Here is a 12,868-nt window from a genome sequence, read left to right as displayed (position 1 = left end):
TGCCTCAGCAGCCAAAGGAATCCCCCTTGCTGACTTTGCACAGCAATACATCCCTTCACATCTGGGACTGGGGAGGAGGGGCAGACTCCCCTCTCAAGTTCCACAGAGGCAACAAAAAGGAATAATTGTTCCTGTACGTTTACAGTATAGCAGCAGTGAATTTTACACTGCTAATAACAGGGTTCCTGTGAAGTGGGAGCCTCTAGGAAGATCCTGGAGCAAGGAGAAGCACATCACTGTCTCAAACCTGAATCATAACTTTCTTCACAGATCTGAAAGTTAACCTCCTGCAAGCATGAAACCTTACCCTCCTAAATCATTTTACTCCCTTTCTATTCTACAGGACAATTTACCAACAGAATCTGCAGTAGGAAATGCTGAAAGGAATGTTTCCTCTTCAGGAACACACTGCACTACACACTGCTCCACTTCATGTTGCCCTTCTGCCTGAAAGAAGGAAAAAAACCACACAACAACCTCAATTGTTTTTTTCAGGCTGATAAAAATGTACCCAGTTCAGAATTTCTTCTTCTTACCAATGAATAAACCTGGAAAAAAAGAATCATATGGTGCTTAATAAGAGCCAAATGTTTTGGTCAATTTTTAGGAAATCTAAAAGCCAGAGAGATGGATCTCCACCATCCTTATGGTGCTCCTATTAGGAAATACACAGCAGATTTTCTCCAAGCTGCAGAAGGCAAGTCCAAATCTGTCTTTTAGGTCCCCTAAGCAGGTAGCTGTGTCACAGGTACACACACCCTCCAGACACACTCAAAGACAACAGACCAAGTGGGTACAATAACTGAACCACTCCAGCAACTGCTCACGAGACAGCTTTGGCCAAAATTAAGCAGGAGTTCAAACTAGCCCAGCCCCAGCTCACTTGGTCTGAACAGACTGGAGAGCACAGCTCAGACAGCAGAGCCAGCTGTAATGGCTGCAGCAGCTGGAGGAGAGCTCACATAATGACATTCCCAGTGCCTAATGCATATGGAAAGAATCAGGTTCCTTGTAAAAATACAGGTTCACCTTCCCTCTTTCAGCACCACACTGATGTCCAGGAAGTCTTTTCAGAGTGGTTTACTGTTCCAGACCCAAGGGCCTGGTATTAGAAACATCCAGACACGAGTATTTTCTCAGTGGTACAGGTCCTGCACACCTTTAAACTGAAGGGCCTAAATGTCTGACCTCCCAACTAGTGAGTGCTTCATGTCAAATGGTCTGAGAGTAAAACCAGCTTTTACACAGGGTTTAAAATAGGTGTTATTGTTCAAAACTCTACTAAGTCAGTCGTTTCATTTGTATTAACACAGATCTGAAGTAACAGTTTGACCAAATTTATTGTTTTCCTGATTGTATTAATTTTACATAGTACAAAGTTCTCTTATGTAAGCAATCACATTAAACTAGCATAACAGACTTTGCCTAGCAGCAAATACACCATTATCGAGATATTTTAAAGCATGTTGTTTTCAATAAGAGTTTAATTTGTACTTATGTTTCAGAGTTTGCATGTTCATAGGAAGCTTCCAGACATCTGGATTCCAGTTCAGAATTTATTTGCATACAAAAATATATTATAATGGAAAAAAGCATTAAAGTTTTCAACTATATAAAATTACAAATATATTTGCATAAAAGCAATTTTAAATTAAAATTCAAGCTATATTTTAAAGCAAAATACAGCTCTAACATTTAAGTTATCTTCTTCCATCTGCTGCAAAGTAAAAAAAAAAAAAAACAAACCCAAAACCAATGTTGCCAGTTAAATACTTGTAGGAGTTCACAAAGGTTATGTTCAGAGGGCATCTCAAGGAATGAAGTTATCAGACTAGGGCAGCAGCAGTTCTCACTGATTGATGTCACTTATCCTTCAGAGGACATTCACGTGCAAGCACAATGCTGAAAACTCCTTTCACATACCTGAAAATACAGAAGAAAGATCATTAAGCTCTCTATTAAATAAGATTGCATGTTGTTGATGTCTCAGACACTTGCCTACACCCAGTTTCCTAGACTGCCTAACAAGCCAAATTATGTCTTCTTTTTTTTTAAATTAACGTGAATGCTGAAATGCTAGTGTGCCAAAAAGACAAGGCAAGCACTGTTCTAACAAGTGCACCAGGCTTGAAAAGGTATCTGTACAAAGTTCTGTGTAACCTCAAGCATATAAATACAACTCCTCAAAAATATGATGATAAATACCAGATGGAAGTTGGACTTCTTCCTCACTGTACAGTGACACTGTACAAATGAGACTGCAGAGATCGCTGGAGATTTGTCTAGTTGGGATAAAAAAAAAAAAAAAATCACACCAAAAAAAAGCGCAAAGCCACAAGCACAGGTGGTAGTTCCTGCCTTCATCTTTGATGTACCTTGCAAGGGAAAAATGAAACCTATATGTTATAGGCAGCCCCTTAGAGTTAGCTGCGACATGGCTGTGCAAGATACAGCAATGGAAATATTTGGCAGTTTGGGCTTTCATTGTCCTACGCAAACCTTCCAAAACTTGGATTTTTTTCAGAGGAGTGAATTAAATTTCATTGGTAAAGATGGAGTTAGCTCAAGCTTACATCCATGACACAAGACAGGAAACTAGAGAATGTATTTTAAGTATGAGAAGTGAAACCAGGATTAAGATACAAGTAAGACAGCAGGGAAGCAGGACATTTGTAAGGGCAGCTGTCTTGAATTAAGTCTACATCTTCAAGAAATACAGGGAAGGGAAAATACCTAATGAATACACAAAACTCTCAGTTCACAGTCTGAGAGGGCTTTGTTTATGCTGCTATTTAGGTCTAGTCCTACAACTTGGTGGTTTGGGCTCTATAGCCTGGTTCCACACAAAAAAAAAACCCCAACCTGAAACACAAAAGAAATTGTATTATGTCCACAACAGAAGAAGAAGCAAAAGGAATAGGCAGAGTGCATGCTTGACAATAGGTGTCCAGTTTTTTGGCTTTGTTGTTTTTCTTTAAAAATCATAATGAAGAATTCATTACTGTAGCTGAAAGATACAATTTCTAGATAGTGGCAGAAAAAGTGATCTAAATTCCACTCCTGGTAAAGACAAGCACAAACAGGATTTTGACTTTTAGTTTAAGTCAACAGATACAGATATCTGCTCCTTAATTCTTTCATAAAGCAGAGTCTAGAACAAAAAGATTTTCTTCACCTGTGGATACTCCTCCAGTTACTTAGCTTTATTATGAAGAAATAAATCACCAGCTTTTAAGCTGAGTATTGAGCATATTAAAAAGCTGATGTTTATTTATCAATCCACTGTCAAAGAGAGGTGAATTGCAGCTGAGTCAGAGGTGGGGACAGGGGTTAATTGAGTTCAGCCTTTGTCACACAGGCTAAACTGCATGCCTTGAACATTCAGGCAAAGATCAGAATTTAGTCTGGTTTACTTTCTTATCCATATAATGATCCACAGGACTAATAAACGAAAAGGAAGCCACATTATATAAACTTTTTCTATCTTTTCCTTCCCTCTCTCCCCATACTTTGGTTTCCAACACTCTTTATAACAAGTACCAAGTGAGACACAAGCTACTAATAAAAATCTACTTACTTGCTAATATTCTGTCAAGATCAGCAATGAAGTCCTCCAGTTCTTTTGTGTCTCCAAGCTTTGCTGTAAAATAAGGGTCAATACTGCTTAGAGATGGCATGTTTCTCTGGCTAGAAGAAGCACTAGAAACACACGACCCTCCAAATAATTTTCAGTGGTACCAAACATGCTGTGGCTTATGGTCAGCAAAGTTCAATAGGGTTGCTGCAATGTCCAAAAGCACTTACAGAACACAGGAGACTGAACTGAAACTCCAGCTTTTATAATTTTCCATTTGACAGAAGCAACACAAAGCAATATTTTATTTAGTCTCCTTAAAAAGGAGTAGTTGAAGTGAAGAATAAAAGTTACATGTCAACTACTCTGTGTCCTTGCTACTGTGGCCATCTTTCTTGTTTCATCTATTCAGATACTGCATGCATGGCCCTAATCAATCCCACCCAATGAGCTCCCGGACCTACTCAAATCTTAGCCCCATAAAATCATATCAGTATCACTGGTTTGCTGTGCTGCCAGATCCTTTGACCTTGATCCATACACTATAAATTTGGAACAAAACATCCACCTAGGTTTCCACTTCTGACAACATCACTGTTTCCATTCAGTCTAGTTTTATTGGAAGTTGCTTCCGTATCTCACTTCTGTGATTTTTTCCAAGCCTGCTCCAACTCTTTCTGTCTTCTCATCAGGAAGAGCATCTTGTCCTTTAGTGTAATTCTTTGCCAAATATTTCCTGTCAGTTTAACTGAACTCTTTTTTGCTACTTCATAGAAACTATTACTCATAATTTCTCCCTAATATCAGACTAAATTGAAAAGAAAGCGTTTAACTTGGGTTTTTGTGACTGGTCACTGTCAAAAAGATATGAAAGCATGAAAGGCTATTGAGCATGCACCTGAGGAGAGTAGCTGTAACAAAAGCACCACGTAGTACATATGTATGAGTGTTCACTTATTGATATGTCTGCTCCAGAGTTAATCCAAGTTAACCTGAATGAAGCACTGTCCTGGGAAGTCAGATCAGCTGCAAGACAGAAGCCACTTTGGAAGAGCATAGCTTCAAAGGAGGAAGGAATTACTACTATATGGCTTGTATCAGCAGTGCAAGGTCTGTATGGATCTGAGCAATTGCGTTAACTTAAATGGCAGCACATGGCTTCAGAGGAGTCCCTCTGCCCCTGCATTCAGGCTAAGTATTTTTGTAGAGAACTTAAGCCACTTAGTTTCTTCAGTAAAGAAGTAACACGAGTTAATAATTAATCCTTATCAGCCAGAAAACTAATTTTTTTAGCTCAGTGTTTCAAAACCAAAAGAGTTGCCAGGCCACCTGCAAAGTGCAGATATGGCATGCTATTGCCATTTATAATCAAGACAATAATACTTGGACCTGTAATGTGCTCAATAGTAATCCTTAGTTTTGTTATCATTGAAAAAAAAACCAAAACCAACCAACCAAAAAAACCCCCACAAAACAAAAAACCAACCAAACAAAAAAACCCACAAAAACAAACAAACAGAAAACCCAACCAAATAAAACAACCCAACCAACCCAAACAAAAATACAAAAAAGTCCATGCAAGCATGTGAATCTCGGCACCCAGGAAGAAGCCCATATAGTTGAGGATTAGGAAGAAACATCAACAGTTAAAATTAAGATACCTTTACAAGGAGTTACTGAAGGGGATGGCAAGCTTGGAGTAGATGCAGTCAAAGAGTTGAGCTTTTCATCACTGAGACTGAAACTGTTTCTGTAGAGTGAATCTGCACCTGTAAAAAAGCAACATTATAAAGTAAACTTAACACCTTCTGCAAGTTTGCAATATAATTGAAACCCAAAATACAGCCTTTCCTATATGGACTTCAAAGTCTGTAGAACTCAGATTTACAGTCTTCAAAACCAGAGAAATAAATAAATAAACCCTCTATTGTTGCTCCCACTCCTACTGTTAAAAAGAAAGCAGCCCAAGGCTCAATCCTCATCCCCAGTAAGGAAAGGGTTAGCTTTCCCTGAAGTCAGCGCCATTTGAAAAATTATACAGAAATGACAATTATCCCACATCAGCTAAATTAAACCTAGTAGGACCTGCCTAATTCACAATATTCTGGGAAATTCTGTTACCTAAATTTTTCAAAAGCTACAAAAAAAACAAACAAAAAAACAACCTGAATAGAGAGCTCCAGGACAAGGACAGCCCCCCAGAATAAAGAATACATGTATACCCAAAGCAATGCACCTCTTTCTCCATACATTACTCTGCTGCTTTAGGTATGGCATTTTCAATTCTCTTTTATTCTGTGACTCTCTGGAGTTCATGATGCAGTACACTGGTACACAAGATATCCTGCAGTCTTATTTTAGGTGGTCTTTTAAAGAAAGCCTTATATGCCCTGGAAAGGACCAGAAAAGGTTCCAATATCTTTTGGATGTTCTGGTAGTTTAGAGGAGGCCTTAAGCTCCAAAAGTATCAAAAAGTATCTTTACCTTGTCTTTCTTCATGTAAGAAGTTGCAAAATGTACAGGGCACCCCAAGTATTATTCCTGGCTCCACTGGAAGGAGGCATTGTCATTGTGCTAGAGACACTAAAACTGCTGGTCCTGCAGTTTCAAGCCAGTGACCTGAAAACTGTAGTTCTACAAAAAGAAACCATTGTGATACAAACATGGTCTTCATTTACTTGGCACCTTGCCCAGGACATCAGAGTATGTCTTATTGTATTGAGTGGTGACTACCACTGCTTGCCATCGAGGCCAGCAATTCTGCTCCTGGCAGCACACACAGCATTTGTCCCCAGAGCCGCAGCCTGGGAGGCGGCTACGCTGCAGCACCAAGTCCATCCAAGAGAGGACTGTCCCACATCCTCGGACGTCTGTCCCATTTGCTGTGCCAGGAGAGGACTACCTTACTTAAGTTAAGCGTGTCTTGATGAATTGGCAGAAGGGGGCAGGAACACAGCTTGCCCTGCCAAGATCTGCACATCTACACCTCCCCTGAATGTTGCCAGGATGTCTCCAGACAGCAGACACTGAGACCACCCTCTTGCAGACTACTCCTTTTCCTCAAGTTCAGCCGCCTTTGGGAAGAAGGGTGCGTCTCCACACCCACCTCCTCTAGCCTGCTGTCCTTTCCAGTGCAAAAGCACCTTCCACAGGAACATACAGGTACAATCACAAGTCAGACGAGACGACTGCACCTGCAAAGCCTCTCAGATCTTTCCTCAGCCATAAAAGCTGATTTGTTTGTTCCATGCTGGCTTCCAAGCTTACGTCTGTTACAATACACACTGAAAAGGCTTGGGGCAAAAGCTTCAACCTGGAGTACTTTCCTCTTTCCCATGCATTTTGGCCCACCACTGTGCTGTGTCTTTCAGTTTGCTCTGCCATCAGCTCAGATCCTGGTCTGGCAAACACACGCTACCCACAGCGCCTCGCAAACATGACTGATGACGTGACTGCCATCTGTGACCTGGGGCTGCCACCTGGTCAGCCACCACGTGGTATTTCTTGTTTATAGAGATGGGTATGCTTCTTCAAGCTATCCCCTAATTGCAATTTCTTTATCTTCACTCTTAAGAAGTGCTGTTCTCTCTAAACTTCAGCAGATCAAAACCAAGCTACTTGAAACTTCAAATACAAGAAAGACTTCATGAGTACAATGCAGCACTGAGATAATTTTAGATAGAAAAACGGGGGGAAAAGATAAGACATTTTAAAAGTAGCTCCTAAAAACAGAAGAAAAAAAAAAGAACCTGAGGGTGAAGGAAAACTGATAGTGCTCTGCAATGATATGTCAGCAGTGCTGTACTATACCACATGAACCCTGTACATTAACTGATACTTCCTCTCCATTAAAGGCATGGCAAATTTCCTCCTGAAATCAGCTTACAGAACAATTGCCTACTAATACCACATTTCTTTCAGCCAAGATGCAAACCCCAGTGACTAAGAAACACAGAATGGAAAATTCTAGCTGTTCAGGACAAATCCCCTGCCATCACCAAAAGGCCAAGTAACTTGTAATAGCTCACGCAAACATAGCCAAGACTGTAATTCACTGAAACACTGACAGAACACACCAAAGATAAAACACTTTCCAGGCAATTTATTTGAAAGATGAGAACAAGAATTTCCAAATTAATTCATATTTTAGCTTTTACAGCTCATTGAATTAATAAAAAATACAGAGAACTATGGGTATAACTGAGTACGCTTATAATGTGAAATCTATGCTACTAGAATTCAAACAGCGAATGTAGCAAGGCTGGGAATTTATATTGCCAACCAATCCTTGTCATACACAAAATCCAAAGCTCCAGTTACTCTTATTTACAGATAGATTAAAACATTCTTTTTGTGCTTGTCAGAACAACTCAAATTGCAAAAGCTTTATTAAACCATTAAAACTGGCCACAAACTATTCACGTAATTCTTTCTATATATCCATGTGAACATCCAAGCTAGCAGACACCTTTGATTCTTTTTGGTTTTTTTCTCTTCATTATCCTTCTATAAGCAGTTGAAAGCACTAACTGCTTACTTTGCAATGTATTGACACCACTTGCTTCCTCAAACAATATGCTGGGAAATATTTACAACTGAGCAAAGATAAAATATGACAAAACTGTTGTTTTAAATCTCTGAATGTTTTTCTTCCAGTTTCAAAAGGTAAAATGTTTTAACATAAGTGTTATCTTCTGATGGGTTGTAATAGTTTCAGGAAAATATCAACATTTATCTTTCTCAAAGCAAAAATGTACTTAAGTTACTAACTGTGGCTTATTCATGCCACCAAGCATCAGAAATTCTAGTGCTGTAAGGAGGAATGCATTGACTCCACCAGCAAGGTCACCATAACTGCTGAAAACAATGTACTGTTAAAAAATATTTATGACATCTACCACAGAAAAATACCCTCTTTGGCAAAGTGTGGCTGTAGGGCAGGAAGCTCTGGGAAAAGAACACTTCAGTCTTTGCTCTCTACCAGCTGCCACTGCCAAGATTTGCTCATTCACCTCCAATAATGGCCTTTGGAAGAGTTCCACTGCCAGACAAATACAACATCCTCTGCAACCCAATAACCAGGGGCTGATGCCAGGGATCCCACTGATGCTGTCCTTCCTCCTCCAGCTCCTTCTCTCCCACGGCAAGTTTATAATTCATTACTTATTTTTCACTTTGCGCATTGACTCTAGTCCCCATGCTTATATATAAACTATGCCACTTCAGCTGTTTAAAAAACAAAACTCAAATTGCCCCTTTAAAAAAAAATAGCCTTAAAATCTGATACTTTTGTTAGTGAGTTCATTTACATCAGTCAAGCTACACTGCAAAATTAGGGAGTAGGAATAAATATGGGTGTATTTTACTTTGGCAAAGTAATCTGTAGTTAGTATAACTTTGCTGTTCCAGTATATGGTTAAACCACAAAATAAACCATGGCAGTACCATGTAAATATAGAAATGTCCCCACAAAATGAGAACTTGAAAGGTTCTCGGCAGTACTTGACTGAAGGAGAAAAACCTCAAACTTTTCCTTTTAAAAGAGACAATGGAAAAGTTCAGCTGTCTAGCTTCTTTAATATCATGCTCTTTCTAGTACCATGACTCAAGACACAATTTTGAAGAGCACTGGAGTTGGTAAAAGTTTTACTGCAGTTTTCAGTGGGGAAAGTTTTAGGGGAAAAAATTAAAGCACATCCCTAAAGCTGTCAGAGAGAAGCTTCACAAGTCCACTGAAGTGTCTACAAACCATGAATTTATTATAAAACAGTAACCCAACACTTAATGAGCAGACTGCACAGCTAATTCCTAACAGAACACAGCCGACTTGTTAAAAAATCAGAAAAAAAACCCTGGAAATTGTAATGTCACCAGTAGAAGTGAGAAATATTCATGGCACAAAAAGCTTGTTTCACAATACATATGTTTCAGCCCCCAAAGACAGTGTTTATTTTTATCATCATCACAGTTACACTTAGCTGCATTGTTTATTTTTGGGGGTATTTTGCCTAGCTAACAAACATCTGTTCCAATACTGACCAAAAACTGACACCTTTTCTCTACTGACACATCTAAGCATCATTATTTAAAGGATTTCAAATCACACAGCTGCACAAAAATGATCTAGGAAGCCTGAAATCCAAGCATGTTTTCTCATCGTACACAAAGCCTACCTTTCCACTCCCCCCCATGGTTACAGTCCACGAGGCAGTTTCCAGCTCCAACCTTCCATTTACTAATCTTCCTTTCTTACAAGCAAGAGCAATGGGTATGCTGGAGTGTAAAGAATGGGAAATCTTACAAAAAAGTGCATTTCTCAGCACACTGAAATACCTGTAAGAGAAGGCTATGCACCTGAAACTTCCAATTTCTCTTCCCCTTGGACGTATCAGGAACAGAATAAAACTTTATTTCTCAGATCATTTAATAAAAGGGCATTTCTCCAGGAGAGTCTCAATTTTTTCTCATTATAAATATTGCATTGCCCTCTTGTTTGAGACAGGCCATTGGAAGTTCACAGACACAATCTACCTCCTTTTCAAGTTACAAGACTGGCATTTGCTGCAGAGACCAAAGGCTCATCTACTTCACATCCTGTCTCTCACAACAACTCATGGCAGATGCCTGTAGAAGAGCTTTAGAGCGGTGCAGCCACACACAGAGTTTCAAAAGAAGCTCTACCAAGCTCTCACAATGCACATACCAGTCTCTTTCCTGAGACAGCAGTGGCATCTGCCCAAGCAGTCCTCCATCCTTCCTGCTGGGATTTTATCAAGTTATTTTTGAGTATGTGAACTTCAAATATCTGTAATACTTTAAGGCAGTATCTTTAACTGTTCATGAAAGAAGTAACACCATTTCTTTGAAAAATGCTAATTTAATTTTATTTCCTCATACGTGTGAGGTAGCAGTCACTTTCGTAATGTCACTTAGGATGTTCTGGAAGATTGTCTTGTCCCCACCCAAAACACCTCTTTTTTAGCCTGACAGTCCCAGTCTATTTAAGCATTTGGAAACTATTTTATGTCTTCAGTCATTTCTGTTGCCTTTACTTTCGTAACAGTCACACATTACAGGACTGACAATGTGAACAGGTTTTTCAGGGTGAGTGCTGCAGTACTAACAGTGGCTGGTGCTTCACCTCTGGATAGCCTAGGCATTAGCACAAGCACATGGGGACATCCACAGCCACATCCGTGTAACCACAAGTGCTGGCACTACACCAAGGACTGATGTCAACAGATCCTGCTCAACCCCTGCACCTACTTGATTTTAAAATCATAAAATTTAGAGTTCTAGATGCCCGCAGGATTTCTTTGTTGTTTTCAAAAGCCATGAGGCATTGCTCAGAAATCATTTACCTCTAAAAAATAACTACAAAGGAACACTGCAGGCTGTATGAGCACAAGAATTGAATTGATGCATTTATTTTGCAACGCTTTTAAGAGAGAGAGAATGCTTTTTAAGGGAGAGGCTGGAAGCCGAACCTGTCTCAAGAAAACATGGAGCTACAAGCATCAAACATTTCTGAGAGAACAACAACAGATTATGATGTAGCTTTTCAGTGTTATTGTAACTTTGGCCCGAGAAACACCAAAGCACTTCCCTTCTCAGCCTCTCATAAAGTCCAACTTCCCATTCATTATCCTAAGCCTAAACTTGGAAGACTGTCCTGACACTGCCATATACCGTACTAGCACAATGCACTGACTGGGCATGCAATTGACACAGGCAAGCCTGCACTCTTCTTTGCAAGCTTATTCCAACACCAGAAGACAATGCTATCTGTAAGTTCATTAATACAGCTGCATCTACATTAGTGGCTTCTGCCAGCACAGCACTCTCTAGCACAAATCCTATTTTATCACAGCCAGCATATGCTGTGAATAGCAGAGATTTATAAAGTATTCCTCAACTTTGAAGTTCCAGCACAATTAATAACCTAAAAAACAAAGCTGCTAGGCATCGATTTGTTTGAATACATCAGGTTGAAACGTAAGTGGTACTCACTCACAGTCCAGCAGAATGTTGGAGTAACTCAGCAGTTGCATCATGATTTCCAGCACTGACCCAATCAGCTGTGGTGGTTAATGTAATACTCGTGGGCCGAGATCATCACACACATCTGCACACACAAGCCTCTCTGCTACTGCAAGGTCTAGAGTCCATTGTGCTATGTTCAGTGCTTAACCACAGCCAAGCCAGACCTCGTCCAAAGATCATTTAATCAAATGACAGGACAAGATGTGGGAGAACAAAGTACTAGTGTAGTCATTTTCCACAGTAGTGTCTTCAAAATCCTACTGTTTCTCAAGAGCCAGAAATATGTAATACAAGAATTTAAAGTAGTATTTTTGGAGCTAGGGTGAAATTTTAAGATGAAAGAATATTTTCAGGATTAACAGCATTGATAAAGATCTTTTGTAAATTTTTCTGTTAAATTAAATGGGCTCACCCTCATAGCAGAAACCCCAGGGGAGGAAAAGGCTTTCCTTGCCCTACTAAACAGGATTTTTCAAGTATGACCACTTGACATTTGTTAGTAGCTTCTCATGAAACTGAATTTAAGGCTGATTCAGGGCACTGAAACAAACAGTTGCAACAGTTTAAAATGTTTCCTCCTCTTACAGTTCCATCTGACTGGAAAGATATCACGGCAGGAGTGGCCAAAAGATACATATGCCTAACCTTCAGCCACACCACATCAGTTAGGAGGACTAGATTAAACAACAACCAACAGATAGCACTAAAACACAATAGTCTGCACTGTTCTGTTACACACATGATAAAGTGTATTTGCAACAGCCTTGGCACTGGACAACAAGATTTTGCAAAGATGTAAAGAGTCTTCATGAACAAGATGATCCTTCAAACTCTCTGCAGAGTTTTTACAGATTCACGTTATCAGAACTTGCTCTTTCAGCCCAGTTACTCCTTGATTCTGCAGTGGTATTTTAACCTAAGCTTTACCACAGAAGAGCAAGGTCATGAATTCAGCACTACACTGGCTAACACTAATATTACAGAAATCAAAGGGAAAATAAACCTGGGGGAAAATAAATACTTGAGTTTGAACAGAAAGAACCTGGGTAAGTAGGCAACTCCCTGCATTTATTCTTAAAATAGATGTAGGGAGTGTAGCTGGATTACATCAGACACTAGAGCCTGTTTTATAAAAGGAGCTCTTCATAAATCCACAATTCCTCTCCTACTCTAACTTCAAAATAAAAAGTTGACTACACTGAATGACTCCTTTAAGAAGTGTTTCACCAGGCCTTACCTGAGCCATGAGCA

General features: G+C 39.6%; 1 protein-coding gene across 1 annotated transcript; it reads right to left on the bottom strand.

Moving 5' to 3' along the window:
- Positions 1–1,316: 1,316 nt before the first annotated feature.
- RGCC (regulator of cell cycle) lies at positions 1,317–8,734 on the bottom strand. Its single transcript, XM_017733657.1, has 5 exons — positions 8,587–8,734; positions 6,059–6,124; positions 5,236–5,343; positions 3,578–3,640; positions 1,317–1,923 (listed from the first exon to the last, which is right to left on the bottom strand). Exons 1-5 carry the CDS (start codon positions 8,732–8,734, stop codon positions 1,916–1,918), a joined length of 393 nt encoding a protein of 130 aa, XP_017589146.1. The 3' UTR covers positions 1,317–1,915.
- Positions 8,735–12,868: the final 4,134 nt, after the last annotated feature.

Source organism: Corvus brachyrhynchos, unplaced genomic scaffold (assembly GCF_000691975.1).
Source record: "Corvus brachyrhynchos isolate BGI_N302 unplaced genomic scaffold, ASM69197v1 scaffold202, whole genome shotgun sequence".
Classification (NCBI taxonomy): domain Eukaryota; kingdom Metazoa; phylum Chordata; class Aves; order Passeriformes; family Corvidae; genus Corvus; species Corvus brachyrhynchos.
The sequence above is the reverse complement of the archived record's forward strand: the minus strand, read 5'-3'. Positions and strand labels throughout refer to the sequence as shown.